This window comes from Centroberyx gerrardi, chromosome 24, assembly GCF_048128805.1.
Source record: "Centroberyx gerrardi isolate f3 chromosome 24, fCenGer3.hap1.cur.20231027, whole genome shotgun sequence".
NCBI lineage: Eukaryota > Metazoa > Chordata > Actinopteri > Beryciformes > Berycidae > Centroberyx > Centroberyx gerrardi.
Window position 1 is genome coordinate 7,648,914 of NC_136020.1, and position 24,864 is coordinate 7,673,777.

Here is a 24,864-nt window from a genome sequence, read left to right on the forward strand (position 1 = left end):
AGCCAGGCAGAATGGAATGATAATGTCGTCTGCCGGCGGGCGGGCAGAGGTGCTGAGATAAGGAAACGTGGATGGACCTGCGGGGCCGGGGGAACGCAAAACACACAACCCACAGGCTGAACACGCAGCCCCGCCCCGCCCCGCGTGGGCCGACTGCACGCATCAACCAACTCAACGCCGTGATCAATTTTCTTATTACACCGATAAATGTCTGATTGGTTCCGTTAGGAGGTAATGATAATAGATGATAATAGCTTTTTTTTTAAATGTTTTGAATCTAAAATGAGTTGTTTTTGAGGAACCTTAATGAGGCAGCTTTCTTTTGCTTGGGATTGGGGTTTGATTGGGAGCCGGAGAGAGTTGATTGCAATTTGGAGAGGAATGCAACACACGCACACGCACACATACACACACTCCGAGCAGATGATGTGCCACCGTCTTGTGCTGCGCTGTAGAGCAGAGTGAGGTGCGCCAGCAGAGAACACCGTCCTTGGTCAGCTAATGTCCCAGAGCTCCTCGGGGGCTGAGCGGCCAGATGTGCGCTCTGCCCGCTTGCCTGGGTTTTTGGCCCCGATGTCCCATCACAAGCAGCATCCATCAAGGTGCGACACAAAGCTCACGCGCGGCGAGACTCAGCGGCTCTCTGGCTTGTAAATGGCAGCTCACGGTTCATCGGGCTCTGTTGGCTCGATCCTTTGCACACCGCAAAACAATTCCTCATCATAACAACAAGTCATTGAGTTTCATTTTAAAATAAGTGAGCATTTTTGCCAACGGGGGTGCGATAATGCCGCTTGTTTCCTGTGCAGTTTCACTTGTTTCAGGAATTTTCCAGTTGTGACAAGGCAGAATTTGGCAGATGACTCCACTAGTATCAAGAAAATGACACTTGATTCAATAAAATTCTTGAAACAAGCTCATTTGCATTGGAACCAGTGAAATTATTTCAACCCAAATTTCATCACTTGTTTTAAGAAAACTAAGGTTTGAAGACTTAATACTTGACTAAATTACTATGGATCATTTTTGCAATGCACCTTCATTTTAGCCTGTAGATCCAGGCAGAACCTTAGGGGAGTCAGGTATTGGATGGAGCGAGGAACACAGACTAGTCTACCTGTATTAGTTGTTGACTATCCTTAAATGGATGGATACAGGCATTCATGTCTCCTATGACATTACAATTTAAGCATTTAGCTGACCATTTTCTCCAGAGCGACTTATAATGAGTGGACAGGTATTGGTTGAGTGTCTTGTTCAAGGACACTTTCACATTGGGTCTTGCAAGGATTGAATCTGGGACCTTCCAGTTCCAGGATACTCACTTTAACCACTAGGCCACACCAATATCTCATCTACTGTATAATACAAACCCAATGCAATTGGAAACAAACATAAATGCTCCGAGTAAAAATATAGAAACTATACATATTTTCTATATGTATAGAAAAAATACACAAAAAAACACAAATCATGATGGAGTTCCAGCATCCGTCTTCAGCCTCCAAACGCACAACAATAAAACACTTCTGAATGCGCCCTTCTCTTCGGGCTGGTCTTCGCGGTGACAAAGAGCACCCAGAAGGCTTTGTTTGCCGCGGCCCTGGCTGGGGCTCGGACGGGGCTTTGGTGGCGCAGGAGGAAGGATTACCTCACAGCAGCACCGCTCCAGCCTCCTGTCTCCTCGTCACCTGCCCCACATTGCCTACATAGCACAATTCCTCCCAGTTTCGGTTCGCATCGCCAAGCGTCGCAGGGCTGCAGTCCGAGATTCACACATTCAGTGAGTAACGGCAAACAAGGGCACTGACGCACTAATAGCATATTTTGAAGTGGGGAATGTTAGTTTATGTGATAAGCTATGCTGTGAAGAGTCTAAAAGTGGTAAAAATGATCACATCTTTAAACTGGCTCTTGTTTTGTTTGAGCCCTTTTATCTACTCTGATATTTGCAATATAGTGGGATATGTGCCTGTATATCTATGTGGAATCTTTAGTCAGGTGGAGGAATCTCCCTGTCACATAGATGTAAGATGTCCTGTGAGACGTCTAGGCCTATACCCCACCATACCCCAGCGTACTGTGCAATGTAACACCAGAATACAGAACAGGCCCGAGCACTAGAGCATTCCCCTGGGACACGAACGAGAGCGGAGCCTCCCCGGTGACATCTTAATGTGTTGCCGGGGTCACGTCAAGGGTAAAGCGGGACCGATCCACTGCAGGACGCGTTGTCGAGGAAAAGCAGACCAGAAGAACACTTGAAGTCCGTCTCAATAATACATGAGGGGGTATATAGGCAAAGGGGTCGCAGAGGCTCAACACAGTATTCTGACTTTGAAAGCTCTCATATGGAATTACGAGCGAAATCTGCATGGAATCCATCTGCAGTAATTCTATAAAGCGAAAATGGTGTTAATGGTGCATTCATGCTCCAACACCTCATACCGCTTTATAATTCTTTATGCTGCATCACCTGTTTTGCATACCGAACAGTTTTCTCTTCCATTATACTGCAAAACAATGGAATAGAAAAAAACGATATGTATTCACAAGTCAGCACTCCCTGCGTATGCCAACCTGCGTGATCTTATGAATCTTCCCCATTGTCCCATTGTTCTTTAAGAAGTGGCATTTCGATGCAGCCCAAATATGCTCTCCTTACACAAACACATCTGACCTTCTTAACTTAATGCAATTAGGAGTCCTGAAGAACTCATTTAGCCGATTATGCGCCGATTCATTTTTCATTGTTATTTTGTTGAGCCCTCCGTGAAAACAAGGGCACATGCAAGGGTGCAGGGCGGCACGATTATGGCTGAAATGATAATCCTGATTATTTTGCCAGATACTGCGATCGCAATTATTCATCATGATTATTAGTCTCAATGATTTGAGGGCCGTAATTATCTTGCTGCACTTTTGGCTTCCTATATTAATACATTGACTTTTTTGAAACTAGAATTGCAACATTCGACTACACACCATTAACTGTGCAGCGCTGCAAGGGAGTGATGTGTCAGTTCTCGACTTTGTTGTGATAGCTGCCTTGTGTAGAGTCCAATAGGGCAAACATGTGACGGCGTTGATTGGCTAATCCTGGTGGGTTGCCAGTTCCAGCCTCGGCGCCAGTCTGCTCCCCGCAGTTCTTGGAGCCGTTTGGTTGCCAGATCAAGATGCACCATGTGGAGCAAGCCCTGGTGGGATGAAGGGTTGCCAGATATGTGTCTGAAATCTCAAGGGTTACTGTGGTCGTCAGATACGTGTCTGAGATCTCCAGGGTTAGAGGGCTGCCAACGTCGCTTCAAATCTCAAGGGTTACTGGGTTGCCAAATCTGTCTCAAATCGCAAGCTTTGCTGGGTTGCCAGATATGCACCGAAGGCTCTCTTGCGCTATTGGGTTGCCAGATATATGCCACAGTAGGTGGGATGTGAGCTCTGAAGCATGCCACACATTGTGAGCTCCCAAAGGGATCCTGGAAGCGTTGGTAAGGCTTACTCTAGGTCCATAGATGACACAATTTTTAATGGTTAATGGATAGACTCAAAACTATATATTTTTCATTTTACAACCAAATTGAATGCTCTCAATCTGGATACAATTCAATAAAAACGTTTTGTCCAGTGACATTCATAATACGCTAATATTATTTTGCTGGGCAGAGCAAGAAACCTTTCGCCTGTCTAAGCAAATGGCTCATTCTAGCTGAAAAGCCACCCAAAGTACATCCAATCATTATTAAACAAAGCGGCATGTAAGCATTCTTTGATTACATTACTACAATGATAACACAGAAGGGTCAAGGTTATTCCATCAAAGCCTTCTAAAGGGGGAAAACCAAAGTCTTTCTTCAACAAACATCACTGGGAACATATTTGCTTTGAGTTGGCAATGTGCTTTCTTCCGACAGTTTAATTACTGTAATGGATCCTGCCTGCTGATTTCATAGATCACTCATAGAGAAGCCTTAAAGGATAAGGCTGGTGTTTTTTAATGCATTGCTTACCGTCAACAAATCCTATGAAAATAACAAAATCAACAATGTGTTTGCTCTACTCCTGTTACTTTCTGACTTCCCACGTACCGTTTTTAGCCGTCAACCCGGAAGTCATTGGCTCCAATTGTAAGCTAAAAACCTTGAAATACAGCTCACAAAGACATAGTTTACATTTTAAAAATCGCTAACTGTTACCACGAAAAGTCAGGCTGTTGTAGTTATTACCAAATCAAATTCAAATGGGAACAAATTCTTCATTACACCGGGGACTATTTTCGGTGCTACGGAACTACTTTCCTGAGATCGCAAAGTGTTTACGGTCGGCTTATTAAGTTGTTTGAGGAAAAAGTCGGCTGGCCCGGTGCATCGTGATGATGAAATATGTTGCCCAGAGCAACGGCATGGCTCTTTGACGTGTTTTTAATCGTTTTTTTAATACAATGGAGTTCTATGGCTGCTGGGACATGGCTTCATTGGGCACCGACTACATGGACGAGACAAAACAAAATCATTGCTGATTTTGTTATTTTCATAGGATTTGTTGATGGTAAGCAATGCATTAAAAAACACCAGCCTTATCCTTTAAGATCTCTTTCTACAGAGAGTGGACACTTTATTCTGACAGGAATGGGATTTGATGAGCTCTATGTGATATTTAGTGCTTACTACGTACTTTGGGAAATGGCGTTTTTCAATCATCAGGCTGGTACATCAGACATTGTGAACATTCAGAATTCTTTCAGAATCAGTGGTTGAAAGGGACATTTTGAAATGCAAATCTGAATACATAGCCTATTGTATGCCAATCCACTCAGGATTCGAAGGTAGGCACAAGGTAAAAGTATACATACCAATCTGTTACCTTTTCATCCCTCATATTGGAAACATGCTGGTAAACATACAAGCAGCTTCACAGAAGTAGAATATAAAATGCAATGTCGCTGTAATTCAAAATAGAATAATGGGTATAGAGAATTGTCATTGGTTGAAAGGCTACAAGGCTACTTCTATTTACAAGTCTCTTATATGGGAGGTTTATTTAATGTGTATTTCCCATTTTTTCGTTTTGCACTCACACTCGTTTTCACTCACACACACACACACACACGCGCACACAAATTACATCCACACAAACAGCTACAGAAAAAAAGCTGTTGCTGATGAGCCAAGGAGAAAATCCATCATTGTGAAGATTGGCTTTGCAGCTGGACGGACTGACCTTGAGCAATCGTATTTCCCGCGACTCAAAGAGCAGCATCTACAGAATTGTGAAGAGCTATTGGGCCTATTCAGTCAAAGCAAAATCCCTGTGTTGACCTAGAAATCACAAACACACACTCTGATAGACTTCAACCCATCATCAGTATAGAAAACCTTGCTGTTGTGCGGTGTAAATGCCTTTTGGGAAGCAGTCACAACAGATGTCCCGACAGTCACTTCGTCTTCGGTTGTGAGAATAAATTGTGTAAGATGGCCTACACACTGCTGTGCTCTCTTTTAGAAGGAAAACCCACCCTTGCATACTTATATATGATAATTCTGTGATGCTCAGTCCATCCAGGAGTTATTTTGTGTTTCCTACCCTTTCCTTCCCAGGATACCTTTCAACAACATCCAGAGAACTGGACCTGTTGCTTTCAATCAAAGCTGTCAGCAACCAGTTTGAAACATTGTCTGCTGTCAAACTCCATTGTAGCCACACTGGGAATATCTTGTAGTCATACTGGGAATCTGCGTTTGTTCAGTTATCCACAGGAATATGAAAAATACACCACCAACCAACAAAATAGGGCCTAGAAATGGAAGATACATCACCAATAGCTGCTCTTTCATTAGTGCTACAGTGTTTTAGAGTGGATTTTTCCTTTAAGTACCTCCTCTCTTCCTCCTGTGGCCTGATTTTCCCAACGGGGCTTGTGTGTGTGTGTGTACACATACATAAACACACAAGCAGCGTTGTATCTGTGCATGTATTATAAGTGTATTCCTCAGTATGTAGTATACTGTCTACACCGCAGCATATCTGCAACCGCAGCCATGGGAGCATGTCTATGCTAATCAGCTGGCGCGATCTGCTATGAGCTTGGCTCCAACCCGACAGGGAATCCTAGCCTACAAAAGCTGCTATTTATATCCCTCACAAGTTCTCCCCCTGCCTGTCCCCTTCATTAACGCTGGTGTTGGCTTCCCCAGACAAAAGTCCTTAATTAAAACTAGGATCTCAGCAGCCGAGCAGCCCATACAAAGTGTGAGCGCTCGCATCATGTAATCTGGAAGAGCTCAATGTTGAGAGGGGGAAAGAGGAGGAGGGAAGCTTGCTGATATTACTTTGACCCTATAGCATGTTAGGAGAAGCATCATCAATGATTCAATAGCAGGAGAAGAAGAACTGAACATATCTGACAAGTAGATTGGCAGCGCTTTGGCTCTCAGGTTCCTTTTTTCCATTCGTACATACATAATCTATAATCTTCTACTGTACAAAGCATCATTACAGTTAAGATGAAGATTAAAACTAGAAAGGGATTGCAGGGAAAACAACAGCATAGAAGATCTGTGTGCTCCGGGGATCATCTCTCTGTATTTGGCTGAACGTACCTTTCCTAAGAAGCACTAGACTTTCCCGTTGTGAGCTGCCTGGCGCACAGAATCCCTCTGTTATCAGATTCAAATTATCTTCTCCTCTTCCTGAGAGAGCTACAACCGCATGATAACGGTGCTGATGATGCCCCCGGATTAAAGATGCATGCTTCAATTTGAACCGTCTGAATAATAGATTATCATGAGGAGAATTTATGGGCGTCGTTCGGCGGCGACAAAAGCCACAATCATATAGATAAGGAGTTGGCAGTGTCTCCTAATGATTTGACTTGATGAAGCGCGTTTCATCTCGTCTCAAGGTGCGGCGCCTCCTCAACTCCTCAGCCTATATTTTGCACTGTGGCAACACACAACATCACCTTGGAAACCAGTGTTCTCTGAGCATTGTTACCATAGTAAAGCATGTGACCTCCCCCCCCCCCCTTGTGCACTGCAACTGTTTGTGTTCTGGTGCAGAAGATAAAAGTGATTATTCCCTCCGTTGCTAGTCAGTCATCGTTTGACACTCGTTCTCCGAGGGGAATGGATGATGCTAACCTGCTGATTGATGCTCGGATCTGTGGAAATTCATAAAAGGGTTACAGTAGCAGTGTTAGTCTACTTGTCTGTTCTTTCATTTCTTTTCCTACATCCAATTGTTATAGATTTTCAAAATCACACAAGGAAACTAACCTCCTTCAGTTGAAGCTTGTTGGCCTTCTCCTAAGACTCCCAAAATCCACTGGCCTTTCCTTTCCAGTGTTAAAACAGCACAAACATGAAAAAACAAACAAAAAAAACAAAAAAACAGCATCTACCAGGGTAACTATGCCTTGAGTTTGATAAAGCAGTGGTGGTCTATGCATTAAGGCTGGAAGGGCAAACTGTAACATTAGAAAACACTTTAATTCTCTGTGCTCAGAAATAACCATTATTTCTTCAAACATTTTATTCAAAACAAATCGTTGCTTCGGGCCAAATGTTCGGCCATAAAGCATGAGGGTAATTTCAAGTGGCCTTAAATTAAAACTTGCAGAGGGTAAACAACACCACCGGCCTAAAACCTCAACTTTGCCTCCCATTAAAAAAATAAAAAAACTTTGCCTCCTATTAACATGACAAAAAACAAAACAATTCTCACTCCTTCTACGCTACAGATGTGTGTTCATATACACCGCTCAACTCATGAATTAACTCCACAGCATCAAATTTGTTTGTTTCCTTGGAAACAGGTTTTTTCTCAGCCACCCACATGTGGAGTCACATTCCACAATCGCAACTTGCAACACACAATTACATCTTCACAGTAAAGAGAACAGCAGTTTCAATCCTCGTACTTGAAGAATGAATTAATTACATGGGAGATCAAAGCAATAATCATCGCTTTCTGAAAAATACAGAAGATTATTAGTCTTTTCAAAAGTACCGCACCCTCTCTTACTATCAGAAATAGGGATACAGGGATAGCTTCTGTGTGAATAATCAGGATAACCAAATAGCATTCAGGTCCAGTGTTCTTCAGTAAAATCAAAGTAATGAGAATACTTCCACCCACAGAAAGTAAACTTTTTCTGCCAATTCTCATCTAAGCAGAGAGGACAACCACTAATTCTGACAATAATATATTGGGGAAAGGGGGTGGCATATAGTTTCTGGATAATTCAACCTTCAATCTCTTCAATCTTCAATTTAGAGGGGGTGAAAACAAAAGTAAGGACTTATCTTTTGGATTAGTAACTGTAATGTCATTACGGAAATTCAACATGGTAATTTGTTACACTACTCATTATGGAAATAGGTACACACTCGCTGAGAATATCTCTCCCCGCCGATGTAGTAGGACAGAAGGTGGGCATGGATTCTCATCTATTTAAATATTTTATGCCAGTATTATCTCGGAATAACCGCGTTCTAAAAATGCCTGGCCGGACCGCTCTTCCTCTAGATCCCTTCAGATGGGGGCTGCTGCCGTCGGCCAGTGAATTTAGCTCTGCTATATTTAGAAATATTGTGCTCCACGGGCATGTAGGCACATTCTGTGGAGCAGGCAAGTACAGTAGTCTTCGAATTTGAAGTACTGCAGTCAAATGAATTGTATAGGTGACCGCCAGCATGAGGTGAGAGGAGAAAAACAATAGTGGGAATCCCTGGCCTGTGCATGGCTCTTTAACCCACACATTGATGCGGTCTTATATTCAAGGCAGGATCAAACCCTCGGCTGGTAAAAGGACAATTCCTCCTTGAGACTCCGCATTGACACCTAATGATGATCATGCTGTGGGGAAGCCGCATCGATGACAGGGCATTCATGTGTGTGTGTGCGTGTGTGTGCAATGATAGACCCCTTAGTTTGCCGCTAGCCCTTGCCAAAGGTTACCCATAATTGCCTTGAGATAATACCACTGAATCGACGGTACGTTGAAGCCCCTCTGATCACACTGAAGCCCCTAAAAAGAGCAAATTGATCTTAACCTAAAGCAAAAATGGGAAACAATATATATGGGGTGTACAGGTCCTGTAACGTGATGAATACTAATCGTACCAGCCGCTCGAAGCAACCAGCAGACATGGAAAGCAGAGCAGTGCAGCAGAGATTGCCTGGGTGCCTGGGTTCTGTCTCCCTTCATTGACAAAGTAAAGGTCATGATCAGCCTCGGGGCTTGTGCTAAAGGAGGAAGAGGGGGAGAGGGAGTTCAATACCGTGGAGACACGGTGGAGAAGTCATGCATCAACTTGATGTTTGGTTCTATAGGGAGAGGAGAAGATCTTATCAGCTGCTGCTTCACTGTGTGCAGTCAGTGTAGCACTGGATCAGTTACATTCTGAACAGACTGGAGTTTTGGCACCACTTCATACAGCATTTATACTTGATTAGTCATTCATCTCTGCTGAAAGCACAACATGATTGTAGTCAGTAATGTTCAACCCTGATTCCCTTGGCCTCTAAGACGGGACAATGTGAAACTAACATGGAAATGTATAAAAATGTCATGCTGTTTTTTTCCCCCTTCCATAATCCTCAAAAAATCAATCTTGGTTCAATCCTGCTTCAAATCCAGCTTAGGTAAAGACTGATTCTCTGTTCGAGCTTTTAAACATCTCTCTGTGATCATTGTCAGAGCCTGCCTTTCTAACGTATGCTGGGCATTTCTAGGTACAGCCTTTTATCTACTTTCTCTGTAAATTGCATAAAGAGGGTGTTATGCAGTAAGAACGGCCTTACACCTCTTCCACCGTAGGGGAAGATTCAGCGATGAGAGTTCTGGCTGGAGAGAGTTACGGCAGATTCCCTTCAGCCGTTTCCTTGAATGAGCTCAAGAGATATATATATATATATAAAAAAAAAATGTGAGTCTGCGATTAATTTGACAGCAATGCGAAAGTAGTTTAGTCAAGGCAAATGACCAGCAGCAGCTCCTCCAGGACGCGGCAGAAGCGGTTCAGTCATGTAGAACCGAGCTGAGCCGGCAAATCCAATATTCCAATAGCTCCTCTTCTGAAACGCTCGGCCCTTTCCGAAGACAAATCCGTTCAAGCTTCACTTGATTTCACCGCAGCAGTCAAGGTTAGGGACGGACAAGTACTGCAAACCAAACACATAATCAAACTTCTGACAAACAATGCAGAGGTTCGAAAGTTTGCAACTTCTCTCAGACGCCACTCTTGGAAAGGAGTTGGCGAGGCGGCTCCTGAAGGAGCTACAGAAGGCAAACACGCCTTTTCATCTTTATTCACAAACACAGCAGCCACTCCAAGCAAACAAAACCACCAGTGATGACTCACAGATATTATGGAAATCCTATTCACTAATTAAAATTCAATTGCGTTTCAATTCTTTGTAGCCCTACCACTTCTTCCTTTTTTTTTTTTTTTTATGATGCTGCATTTGATCCAAACAAGTGTGCGATGAGTCAGAGAGGCTTTCCTAACATGGGTGCAGTGGTGATTATACTGGGCCTCATTATCTGGGTGTCTCCACAACAACATGCTCAGCACTAACAGGCCCAACGTGGACTGAGGAGATTCCCAAATTCAGCTACGTAGCGTAAACGCACCATGGATAAAAGACTGAGAAGTAATAGTTGTGAACACGGTAACCCAGAAAATATCGAAAAAACAATGATCTATTAAGGTAAAACATGCTATGATATGAATATAACATCTTATTTACATGCTTACTCATAATGATACCTATTTTTGGTCAATATACAGTAGGAAAGCTCACTGTCATTATTATGTGTTGCACTTCCATTCCTCATCTTAGCTCCTGTTTTAAGGATTACTGGCCATAACTTGGTTACAATTCATGGATTACTTTATCTGTAAGCAAGCCTAGACGCCTTGTTTAAACTTTGGATGGTGTGTTAATTCATGCACAAGGCAAGCCAAAGCCTATTACTGTATGTATTGACTGGGACTATGAAATTCTATTCTATTCCATTCTAGTCTATTGAACTTCTCCCGTTAATCAACAAGAGCTGAAATATAGATTTTACACGCACTGGCATCCTTTTTTCCCCCTGTCTTGAATCAATATCTAATGTCTCTGCGCACGGCTGACATGAATGACTCCATCGATTCACTCCGCCTCGTTCACATGTTCGCAACATCTCAGTATGAACTTTACACTGCGCCAGGCGCTCTGTCAGCCCCGGCGCTGATGCGGTCGCTGTGAGGCGTGGTGGCATCTCAGCGGCGGATTGTCTGCATTGTTTGCTTAGCGGCGTCTCTCCACCTCCGTCGCACGCGTGTGTGTTCAGAGTGACTTTGAGAAAGCACACACACACACACACACACACACACACACACGCAGCAGGGAGTCTCCCCTGGTGTTTCGCTAGATCTCTGGGGCCTCCGAGACTCGACGGCTTATCACAAGCAAGAGCAAACATCAAAGTGCGAGAGTGAAACTTCGGCGCTGCGTGACCGAGCGCTAATACTGAGCACTGATGCTGCCATCGCTGGGCCTGGTGATGATGTCACAGCTGTCTCAAAAAAAAATAAAAAAAATAAAAAAAAGAATATACGGAACTTTTGGCTTTCATCTCAAATTTCTGCTTCCCTAAAATAATTACAACACATAACAAAGAATGCCGTCACTGTCAGGTTGAATGTAAAATGCATGAGCGAGTATTGATTGATTAAGGATTTAAATAGTTAATTAAGAGAGAGACAGGAACAGAGAGAGGGGGAGAGACGTTTATGGAGCTAATGGTTTCCTCCAGAGATCGGACTGATAAAGCCATTTCACACACACACACACACACACACACACACACACACACAAAGTCTTTCGCTGCACATCACAAGTGCAACTTTTGGCTTTGAAGCGTCGCATTTCCACCGAGTTCCAATGAGCTGCGACGGGATCAAATGAAGTTTGGTGGAAGCGGGTTATTTGAAACTAGACAACCGTGAATAAACGCTACGAGAGCCGAAAATGAAACGCGTCTGATGGACAGGTCAGTGTGATCATCAGTTTTGAAACACAAGCAAAACAAGCCGGCCATAACATCTAAAAAACACACAGCGTCAGAAGAGGCGATGAATATCAAAACTGAGGAGGGAACACGAGAGGACAGACGGATGGCGGGGAGGATGATGATTGACGGCGCAGATAGTGACATGTTATTTCCTGTGCGGCGGATAGCATCGTGGAGGACGGGGCAGGAAGTGGATCTGTTGGGGGGGGGGGGGGGGGGGGGTCTGCGAGGAAATGAACGGAGAGCCCGGCTCCGCTGCCGAACGCGACTCGATAACCCGCCATACGTCCAGCCCCTTCATCTCCGCTCACATCGCATTACTCTCTCCCATCCACCACAGTCGCACTAATGGGATGCAGGACAGTAAGCGCCGGCCTCTGGGTGTGTGGAAGGCGGCGCCATAGGGAGAAGATGGAGCGTATGTGAATGGGGCTTCTATGGGAGGAACTAGCTGACTGTAATTAGATAGGAGTGTATGGAACTATAGGCAGGCCTCAGCAATTTCCAGCCAGGATTAATCAAATTGGGGTTCTGGTACTGGCTGGTCAAGGGACCCCCCCACCCCCCCACCTCCTCCCTCACACACACACACACACACACACACACACCCCACCCCACCCACTAGATATAGATAGACATATAGAGACAGATAGACTGATAAGAATGACATTAACAATGGGAAAAAAAGGGATGCAGATTACATGTCCCTTGTTAAATTTCTCCATTGATTAATTGATAATTGAGCAGTTGAGCATTTATCAATACACAGGATATGATGTTACTATCCCTTATGCCATAATCCAAGGTGAGCATTCATATAGAGGCCCAGTTCAGACTTTAACTACCATACAAACCATAGAAAACATCAGGTTATACCATAAATCTACAGCACCATAAGACAGGCAGCAACAGTCACCAGATACCTACTCTGGCTACTCAGGGTGAAAGAGTGAGAGAGAGAGAGAGAGAGAGAGAGAGAGAGAGAGAGATAGAGAGAGTGAGAGAGAGAGAGAGAGTGAGAGAGTCAGGGTGGTGAGAGTAAATGAGAGAAGCAGGAATAGATAAACACGTGCATAGAAACATACACATGCATAAATACATACATAAATACATACATACATACATACATACTCCTGTATATGCATGCATAAACAATGAGAGAGAAGGAGAGAGTGTCAGTCAGGAGTGAAAGACAGAGTGGCAGCAGTGGCAGTAATGGGGGTCAGAGTCATGGGACAGCTCCCCACTGGTCAGACCAGATCAACAGAGTGTGACATACTGATTTGTTTGCCCATAAAATGAGATCGCTCGGCATTCCAGTCACCGAGATTCCCGCTAAAACCGCCGGCCTCCGACGCTCCCCCACTACTGAGAATCACCGAGTTTTCCCAATAAACACTTATTCAATCACTATAAAGAATACGACATTATCCCATAAGGCTTCCAATGACTTCTCGATGGCCGGCGGCAGCAGCCAGTAATGGGTTACATATCCAGTTGTGGTCCCACTTGACGAAGTTATTCAAATCGAGTTATTAAAATGGGCCGCTGCACCTTTCGTGAGATTATACCCAACGGAGGCCTGCGTGCGTGCTGAACAACGAGGGGACTGTGCGGGGTGAATGGAGCGTCTGTGCGCGGTAATTTCCAAGAGGGCCTCACCTATTACGGTTAACCAATTTGCGCGAGAAGCCGGAGAAACAATGCGTGATCATTTGTACTTTTTTTCTCTTGCTATTTTCATGACAAATGGAGATAAGGGGAACAACAGCGCTCTTATGAAATGATGGCGCGCTCTTTGTCATCTTGTTTTCCTCCTCTACAAGAAAGCCAATTATGTGCGTTTGTGCTTGTTAACAGTTGAGTCCTGCTTTTTATATGAGCCTCTTTGTTTTCAGTCTAATGATTAAGGAGCAAATAGAGTATGTGACAGAGAGAGAGAAGGTTTAGTTATGGCTTGGACTGATGGCAGCATAGCTATACTTGCTGCATATGGCTATAGCATCTGATACTTTCCTATCCAAGATGGTCCTGCAGCTCCTTTTATCCCACAGAAATCACCAGAGGAGCTCACTCGCAATGGGGAAAAAAAAAAGCTTTGGAAAACGGAAGCAAAGTCATTTATTATTCTGCAAAACCCTAATAAAGTTTTCCTCAGACTGTTTTTTTATGCCGTGACCCCTCCGAAAGTTTTTCCAGTACCTTTGTGCTGAAGTTTCTGCAGCATTGCAGAGAAATCTGGGGACCGGTCGTAAAGAAAGAAAGGGCAGCAACCCTTGTCTGCACACACACACACACACACACACACACACACACACATAGAGGAGTAAGATATGGCCAAAATGAGTGGCTGTGACAGGGCAAGGGTCACTGAAATCTCCCCCAGTTGGGATCTTTTTGTCTGTGACATTTCCAGAGGTCACAGCAGGCTCAGACGGAACACGACTGAGGCAGAAAAGACACTAAATTGACTCGGGAGGTGAGAACGGGTCAATTTCCAAGAACTCTGCTGTTCTCTGTTTTCAGTGATGTCAGTGTTTTAAATCCTAAAAGTTTATCTCTCCATTCACACCAAATCCATGCATACTGAACGAATACGGTTGTGTTCATACGAAAACATTATCAGCAAAGAGGCGGTTTTCTCTGTTAGGGGCCAAACAGGCAAGAGCTCAAATCTTGTCGGAGCTTATCTGTGCACATTCCTGCAGCCTCCTTTCCTCAGAAAACATGCAAACAACTTGCAGAGAGACAATAAAAACAACAGAGTAAACATTGTAGCATCATATCAAAAAATGTGATTTAGTAAGGATGTTCCAAAATGAGATTTGTTAAATTTGAAACCTACTATGACAAAATGATTGCTGGCATGAAACGTAAAAATTACTAATGAATAGTATTGCACTGGTTACTTACAAAACAATAACATTTTAGAGGAGGTATTCATGTATTTTACAAATATTAACATCGAGTAACACTTGATGGATATATAGGGGCATTTTGGAGCTCCTTTAAATGTGATATTGACATTGTGCCTATGCAGTACAAGGCTAAAAATGTTTTTCAATGACATCGGCACTGATGCACATCACACCTGACTTGCAGCTCGGTTACAATGGACAGGAGTCAAAATACTGTTTTTGCTCTAAAAAGCACAATCCAGGGGGACTGTGCGCTCAGATGGAACATTTTAAAAGGTGGGATGGGTGTGAGGGAGCCATCCTTTCTGTGGAAATGTCAAGAGCACAGAAACCGAGTGCTATAAATTGCATGCAACATATCCTGTATCCCTCCAGTTCACTTTGCTTCACACAACCACACCTTGGTTAAAAAAAAAGAAATAGTCTTGATTCAGCTAGAGAGCGTTTAAAAGCAATATTCTTCTGCTTCCCTTGAGTTCAGGAATATTCAGTCTTGCACCCAAACTAATCTGATAACACCTCATATCATCGCTCCCTCCGAGCATTTTAATGAAGATTAACAGAGAGCAAAAAAAGATAAGAGCATCACACTGAAACGCACCGCCGAGGCTTAAAAAGAATGGTGCTGGAATACTGGGTGCAGCATCTGTGACAAGGCGTATGCCAAGCATAAAATAGGCATTACGCAAGCATAAAGTAATCGCTGCCGCCACAAAACTGTGAAATCTCATCAGGGAGGGAAGACAAGCAGCGCAGCTCACACTAGGTGAGTGGGGGGAAAAGACGGAGGTTCGGCGATGGCACAATTGAAGCATCACTGAAATGCCTGCGCACACTCAACGACGCTCAGTGCCTCCCTGGGGAGCGGTCAACCCCTGTTTTTAAAAGAGAAGAGAAGAGAAGAGAAGAGAAGAGAAGAGAAGAGAAGAGAAGAGAAGAGCGACAGCCACTTGTTAGCAGGAGAAGAGCACTCCACCCAGCACATTCACAGAAGCTCGCAGGAGTGTATGGGAAGATGTGAGATACTACACCTCAAAAAAACATCCATCTTAACAAGCCAGCTAGTGCTGAGTCTTAAAATGTCATTTTTCATGAAACGAGTGAAAAAGTATGCAAATGGGGTGAGGTAATTTCGCTCGTTTCCAATGCAAATCGACTTTTCTTGAACGAAGAATTTTCTCAAAACCAAGTGACTTGTGAAGATGGATTCTTTTCCGCAGTGTAAGCACAGCGTTGGCGCTTTAATCTGATGCTGAGGGGGATTCTGAAAAGCAGAATTTAAAACAAATGATTTTTTATCGTTAAGCTTTTAAACCACAGGTTTAATGAACTTGGAAAGGTGTTGATCCTAACAAGTCGCATTTATCATGCATAATCTTGCATTGTGTCTTAAAATCAGTTTTTTTGTGAAAATATCTGCCAGTGGGGTGAGATTATTTCACTTGCTCACAATACAGTTGCACTTATTTCCAAAATTCCCTTGAAACCAGTGACAATATATTGATATAAGGCAGATACACTAGTTTCAAGAAAGTTATTTTTCCCCATTCACAGATTTTATATCTAGTTTTCAGTAAAAATTAGATTTTTAGGCTCCAACACCAGATCATACTAGTTGGATGGACTTTTTTTTGAGCCTCAGTGTGATGGATATCATGTTCATGATGTGCAGAAAACCTAAAGAAATACAACCATCAAGTAAGTGAAAGCATTGGGGAATGGATGAGGAGTTGGCCAGCAGATGGATGTATTGGGGGTGGGAGAGGAGGAGACGAGAATGTGGGCGGTGGAAAAACGGATGTGTGTGTGGGTGAGGGAGTGAGAGATAGAGAGAAAGACAGAGAAAGAGAGAGAGAGAAGGGTGATGGACGCAGGAGGACGAAGCTTTTGAAACGGTCTGCGTTCAGAGCCATCCCCATCTCCCTCAGTGGTGGAGAGAGCACACTGCGATCTGTCAATCACCTCTTCAGCATCAGACCAGACCCTCTCAGCCCCGACACACCCATGAGCCCCTGTCTCCGCTCATCAAATCTGTCTCTCACACACACACACACACCGCTGAGACCAGCCCATCCGACCCCTTCACAAATAAATCACATAGCTCGCTCACTCTCTACACTCTCTTGCACTTACACACTCGCTTTCCTCCGGCTGTCTGACTGCGTTTGCCCTATGGCACGAGAGCAGTGAGAAGTGCCCCCAGTGCATAGACTCAAGCAGATACATGGCAGCGTATAGATCAGACCTTTTAGCGACTTAGTGGGATACCAGCGGGCCCCTGGCGGATCGCAGGGTGCCTGCTAGCAAAAGGAGTGATGCGACGCATGGGTGTGTGCCGTCAGAAACACGCACACGCTGCAAAAAAATCCATCTTGAAAAGTCATTTTGGCTCTTATTCAGTCTGGAAATTGTGCTTTCCTTTAAAACAAGTAAGAGAATCTGACATAATTCCATTTGTTGCCAACAAAGTTTATAGAAACAAATGTCGCTATGTTGAAATAAGGCAGATCACTCCTCTAGTATCAAAATAATGTCACTTAATTCAAGAAAATAGGTCAAACGAGTTGATTTGCATTGGGAACAAGTGCCATTATCTCACTCCCATAGGCCGATTTTTCACTTATTTTAAGAAAAAAAAGGATTTTAAAATATATAAGATCATACAAAATGAAAGGACATTTTTTGCAATGCACACTCAAATGCACATACACACATAAACCTTGGGAGACTGAGGTCATATATACAGTACACAGCTGTGCTATTCCCACGACGCACCAAAAAGCCTGGCCCTCGACGCCCACACACACACACACTACAGCACATATACAGTATACACTCACTACTTCAACAACATATTAGCGGCAGATTTATGTGTGTTGAGAGAGATGGGAGGTCGGCGCAACCGATTTTTTTTCCCCAGCGCTTTTAAGCGAAAGCACTTGTGCAAACATGACCATGAATAATCCATTAGGCTCCAACAGACAACAACATGTCGGAGAGCCTGGATCAGGTGCCTCATTAGCGGAGCCCTAACGAGCCGAGCGCGCCACGTGGCCACGGAGACAGAACTCTTACGCATGCAAATATCTTGAGGCCCGTCCAAGTGCTGAGCAGCAAAATCAGTGGAGAGTTAGGAAAGCTAGTATGTCTTTCATAAATAATAATTCCCTTGAAGGAGTCTGCCACTGTACTTGTTTGTCTTGGTTATGAATCCCTTTGCCTTCGAAATGTGATACACAAATAAAGTTATTACTACTATTCCTCCACTATATTGGCTTGTGGTTATAATCTTACCCCTTTCCTCCAAGGTTTGTATTCTACTCCCACCCATGTGATGCTGTCCTTTGCTCGTTTAACCGCGTTTCTGCGTCTTTTACTTCACTATGTTCAGACAGCAGGCGAATCAGATTTGTTTTTCACATCTAACTGTCCGCATTGTAATTTACAGGTGTCCATGATTGGCTTTGTGTTTAGACAGTATAATTATTTGCTGTCATTGCAACACTGGTTGTCATAGTAACAGCGTGTGGGCATGCTGACTCAGGGCTCGTTTTCCCAACAGCTCTGGGTCCTCCATGTTTGTTGTTCTCTGTTACGTGTCGCATGGCGAGTGACAGAAAAAAAAAAAAGCTTGGAATACAAACTGAGTGGTCAGACTGAGCTGCATTTTCAGAGATGCAGTTTGGATTGTATTTCAAACCATCTGCGAAAGTGATTTAAATCAGATTCAATGTCGGTTTTTGCTATTCAGACTTAAGAAAACTATATAAATGAGGTCACTGTAGGTCACTATTGCTATTATTATTAAAGTACTAGTAGTAGTAGTAGCAATAGTGATAATAGTAGTAGTAGTGTTGCATGAATTGGAAACACATTGACATTTTCTCCTTGTTGCCAAGCACTGATAACCTCCAGTATAATCACGTACTCTACTATTTGCCTTTTGAAATCAAATCTTTTTTTTTTTTTTCTTCTCACATATATCAAAGCCAACTCAGACAGAAGTGCCGGCTGTAGAAGTGAGGCTAATGTGCTCCACAGTTTGATGTTATCAGAGATTACCAGACAGTTATGTGAGAGGAGCGTTTAATGAACACGGGTCAAGGGATTGATCGGCTAGCTGACAACCACTCAACTGCTCTCTCACAACTGCTCAGCTATAAAACCTCGCTTAGTTTTTTTTTTTACTAGCAGACATCTTCGCTAAATCTCTCATAGCACTGCCAGAAATATATATTCCAACTGGGAAAAACAATCCAACTGCAAAAACAGATATTGGTAGTACAGTCAATCTCAGTCTGAAAAATGTCAACATTCTCAATAATTTACCGCTGAAAAAACCCAGAGATTAAATATTTTCTTGGCATTTCAAGATGAAATACTAAGAAACATGGAATGAATCACTCATTGTTGACAAACCACAAAGATATCTTTGCTGACTAATGTGTTGATGGTCATGCAATACTTATCAGTGTCTGATCAATACATGAGGAAAAGCATTCATCCGACCGAGAGAGAGAGTGGTTATTGCTGAATTATAGATCTCCAGTGCAGTTGCCAGGCACTTGACTGGCCACCTAACCTTCCTGACGGTATGAGATTTTCTTTGCTGAAGGGCAAAAACACATACAGGTTGCATGCATGATCACATGTGAACGTTAACATACCTGGGCCAACTCCATCAATAATTCACATCATTCTTTAAAATAAAACACTGACTATACTGTAAACTCTGTCTTGAATTATTCATAGCAACACAACAAACGGGGAAATACATGTACACTATGAACCACTATGGCATGTCAGGACATGAGTTAAAGCTTGAAGACCATTTGCTCCATTGAGAGTACATGTGTATTGTTACACTAAAGACATCAAAATGTGAATGTTCTTGCCTTCACTGTCAAACAGTGAAAACGGAAGGGAACTCAAGTGCTCTGATATAGCGGTTGTACATCTGTAGTACAAAAGCACATGATGGAATGTAAACAGCAGGCTTATACAGGTCAAAAGGATAAAAGGACATTTGGATTTGAAGGCCAAGTTATGCAAGGCAACAATAGCGTGTGCTTGAGGCACAAGTGCTCTCTACACATCCCATGCTCTGGTGCCATCATTCCAGAGAGGAAAACTGGAGCGCACTTATTAACATGGCAATCCCTCATTTTACCCCCCCCCCCCCCCCCCCCCCCCTCACAGTCCCTACCTAATTCCAATGCAAAGTTGATCTGCTGTCAGCCTTAGCATTAGCATGCTAGGCGGTGGCCGGGCTCTTCCCGGGCTGGGTCGAGGGCCTCCTGGCTTTGTGAAAAATGAACTGTGTTGCAGTCAAATCCCACTTGTAATAATTTGTAGGCCTCAGGATTTGATGAATTGTTTATCATCTGTTGTGTTTATATGGGTGCCGGGGGAAATCTGTTTGTGTGCGATGTTACTACATAACATATCCGATGCCTGTGGCGCCATTCTCATCCGACATTTACGAAGATGACTTGTAGGCTGGCGATTCAAATGAAACCTAACAGAGTTGTCCTTGTATCAAGAACCAGCAATATGGTGGGACCAAAAAATGTGATGCACTTGAAATAGAGGAGATTGCTGGGTGACCAATGACATTTTGATGTGTTCGTACACTGCCCATATCACCAGAAAAAGGCAACATTACGGTCCAGTAGAGCCTTTTAGGATAATGAGATAATTGTGAATGTGAATAGTGGCTCAAAGTGATTATTATAGTAACAGAAAACACCACATTTTCCCTGCTAATGCCCAAGATTTGCTGCACTAAAGCCTGGTCTCTGATCAGCAGCGGAGGGCTGCTCCTCTCTGGCTCTAATCTCCCGCTTTCCCTCTAAACCTCTGCCTTCTTTCATTCTAGACACCCATGGGTGTGGCAAAGCTGATCCACCAGCATGAGTCTAGACGAGGCAGCGCCGTGCCGCTCTCGCCGTCTCCATGGCAACGGAGGGCGGATGCTGAGGTCTTTGTTGGGCGGACGGTGCTTCTGTCGCTGTCGTTGAAGCGCTCGCCGTGTAGCAGGTGGCGCTTCCTCTCTCTGTCTCCGTCTCTTTCTGTCCTCCGGTGGGGTGGTGTGTGTGTGTGTGTGTGTGTGTGTGTGTGGAGGCCTACAGGGCCAGAGGGCCTGGGCAGAGCCATGCCATGCCAGGCTCGCTGTCAGTTCACATTAGCACAGATCACAGAGCTAACACCAGTCAGTGGCCTGCTTGGTGTCGGAATCAGGCCTGTTAGAGAGAGAGCAAATGGTTCTAAAAGTGCGGTCCTGGGACTACCAAGGTTCCGTGAAGAGCTTCCTTGGGGTCCCCAGAAAAATTAGGAATACTTTAATGTCACTATAAGTTAATTTGCTCCAATTTATCCCAATAAGAGAATGCATAAGAATGACTATTCTAATCATAGCTTTCACTCTCACCACTATTATCTTCCCAGGTACAGTGTAGACAGTTGCACAGTTCAATACTAAATTATCAACCACAAAAATCCTCCCATATGAGGGTTCCTAGGACAAAATCCTTTTTAAAATGGGGGTCCGTGAAATGAAAATGTTTGACAACTTTTCTTCTCAATGCAACTCCTTTCAGCTTCCTTGCCATTTTTTCCACAGTGTAGAGCTTTGCTATTGTCCTGCATCCTCAAAGACCCGCATCCATATGACAGAGGGAAGACAGGGCAGCCATTAAAGCTTTTGGCTCGAGTACGCTAGCGCTACATCGTGAGGTACTTGACCACACTTCACCTTTAAGAGAGGTTGAGTGTTTCAGCAGGCCTGCCAACCACAGTGAGCATGGTTGTCAGTGCTTTACGCGGCGGCCCTCTAAACTGACAGGGGAATCCGATCGCAGACAGGCTCACTAGCTCGCCTGCAGCATGCAATCAACCTCTGAATACAAAGGGGCTTTTCAGCGGATAGAAAGAGAGGCACTTGTGTCTCACACTCAGCTCCTCTGATGGGGCGCGGCGGGTCAGCAGCTTCTCAGTTCATTAGAGATCTGTCACAGAGAGATAATAGTGATTCGTCTGTATGTCTGGACCTCCAGTGGGTACAGTGGCCACTGCCCTGTTTTAAGAGTGCTACTTTTTCCCAACTGATATGCCCCGGAGGGAGTGAAGAGAGCCTGACAGGCAGCAGGGGAGGACACCGCAAATCATGACCCAGCTCAAAACTGTGGGTAACAGAGTTAAGGAAACTGAGAGCCATTATCATAAACATACACTACTATAATTGTACAATTACCATATTATTCACAGAAACAGGGGGAAAGCTGGTATTGTTAGCAGTTGCTGCGTCCGGGAGACTACATGTAGTTTAGGCCACTGCTACAGACTCCATCTTCCCTGCAAATATATGTACAAAACCCGCGAGGCATGTTGTAATGACTGAGCAATTGGCTACCACAGGTATTTATTATCCTAAACTGTAAGCTCCAACAGTCAAGTTGATGAGCACCCAGGAGAACAGGTTTGGACCCAGCAGTTCATTTCCCCCCCCAAAAAAATAATGATATCGAAATAAAACGGGGGGAAAATATGGGTAAAGGGATGCCTCTGTTTACAGACTATTATCTTTCCTTTCCAAGCTACAAAACAAGAAGATAATCCAATCTGTCCCTCCATATCTTTCCGTGTTAATTGCTGTGCCCCTGGTAAGCTGGCACAGGCCTTCCCTGGTGTCCTGTCAGCGAGTCCCCTTCAGTCTTATTGCCAGCTGTGACATTATGCACTTTCATTAAAACTCCTGCATGGCTCGACTCTCCCAGCTCACCTACAGGGCTCCTGGCGCAAATCATCTCCGCGGAAAGTGAGTCAAAAAATGTTCTCAGTTCCTCACTTTGTTGCTGGCGCTCGATGCCAGAGAGTGTGAAACCCTACCAATGGTTTTTACAACAAGACGCAGGATAGGAGCCGTGTGACGTTCTCCACAAAATGCAAATAAAGCTCTCTGTTGGCTTCCTGAACACACAGATGCTCGCTGGTTTCCCCCTCGGTGCGCAGCCTTTATGGGAAAACATTAGGTGCTGAGGTGGCGTTGTCTCGGCAGGGAATCTCTGTGTTGCTGCTGGATGAACACATGCAGTTAAAGCCCATGTGGGCCCGCTAGTGGATGTATTGATTTTCTCGGGTTTCATTCCAATGGATGATGGGAGAGTGGAAGGATGGGGGTGGCAGTGGGGATGCATGACTCTGATGCAGACAGGCCCGTGGGCTACAAAACAAGTCTGTTTAAAATCTGTTTTATACATCCGGTTTGGGGGTTTTACTTTGCATTTAATGGGAGGATTTATTCTATTAGTGTAAACAACAGAATATAAACATGAGTAGGACTCAATAAGAGCAGATATATGGATCCTGACGTACATAAACCGTGGGCAGGGTCCCTCCACTGCCTAGTATACTTTACAACCTTGTTATTTTATACACCATATGGATTTGGCTTTACAGTCTGTCTCTGTGGCATATGCACAAATCAGTGCCAGGAGTCATCACTCCCCTGAAGCATTGGCATACAATGCTTATGCATATTAAACTAAATTCCCTCCCTCGTAGTGTTGGAGAAGGAACATAGACTGCTGGAGGCCATGGAACACCCATTGTCCTTTGTTGACATGGTTATGGATGCTAGGGGTCAGAGGCCAGGGAATGTGTAATAACCCTGCATTGACTTCCTTTCTTGGTGAGGCTTCTCACTTTCTTTGACGTGTCTTGCTAATTAACTCTACACTATCTCTCATTTGTCTATTGACTGCCAGCCAACAGGGGGAGGGGGGTGGTCACAAGCTTAAATCTATGGTAAAGGCCACAGTGGAGAGATCGTTAGGCCTAATAGGGTTAGAACACTACAATGTGACCAGGATCACAGGATGACTGGAGATAGAAGTTCAGCATGAGACCTGAGGTGACGCGCCGCATGTGTTCAAACTGCTGCAATGTGGTGAAAAGATTGCTTCTGTTTATCAGGACTGTATTTTACAACAAGCCAATTCTCGGGCAAACCACTGCAGTTTAATGGAGAAATAAAGGAGGATGGATTGAATGTCTTTGGGCCTTTACAGCCTGGTCCTGGCATAATCAGAGCACACACACCCTGACAAACGTACACACACACACACATACACACAAGCAGAGGGGGACGGGCCGTAAAAACAGAGAGACAGCCAAAGCTGGTTTAATTGAACATGGCAAAGATTTTATTGCCACTGCATTATTCACAAAGGCCACTGCGTACTGTATCGCCTCATGTGACTTGACTGCAGGTGAAGCATAATGTTGCACAACTCAAGAGACAGCGGGGGGGGGGGGGGGGGACAGTGAGATGATTTCAAAGTCTAAGACAACAGACTGCTGAAGCGCTGGGAGTTGAGTGAATTACACAGGCGGCAAGCTGACAACATGAAGTAGGCTGCCTCCAAACGGGCTGTGTTTTGCCCTTTGGTCAAACCTGTATGGTGATGGACTAGCGAGACAAATAGAGATGTATATCACAATCAGAGACAGAGAGAGAGAGAGAGGAGGGGGGGGCGACACAGACAAAGAGAAAGAGATACAGAGATAATGACGGTATAGGAAGCCCCAGACATCCCCGCTCCTCCCATTACGGAGCACGTATGAGCCATACAATGGAACGGCTGCGGAGGAGTGCCTTATGGGATGGGAATTCCTGTTTCAGGACCACGGACAGCGATTGGCCATTCCCAGCCAAAGAGAAAGTGGGAGGAGACAGAGAGGACTGGGAGACAAAAGAGGAAAAGATAAAGATTGAGAGAGGGACAGAGAAAGAGAGAGATAAAGATGGATGTGATGGAGATGAATAGGTGCTGGGATAAAAGAAGAAAAGAGAGTGAGCGCACAGGCAGGTGAGTGAGAGAGAGA

At 44.2% G+C, this 24,864-nt stretch overlaps 1 protein-coding gene across 4 annotated transcripts in view; it reads right to left on the bottom strand.

Annotated features, from left to right (window-relative positions):
* Positions 1-24,864, bottom strand: part of ppfia2 (PTPRF interacting protein alpha 2) — a 136,066-nt gene that overhangs the window by 57,553 nt on the left and 53,649 nt on the right. Inside the window, exon 3 of one of the 4 annotated variants that reach the window (XM_071905725.2) lies at positions 12,600-12,631. The exons of the other annotated variants lie outside the window; for them this stretch is intronic. Coding sequence (XP_071761826.1) covers positions 12,600-12,631 — 32 coding nt within the window. The remainder of the gene's footprint in view (positions 1-12,599; positions 12,632-24,864) is intronic. 4 annotated transcript variants of the gene reach the window in all.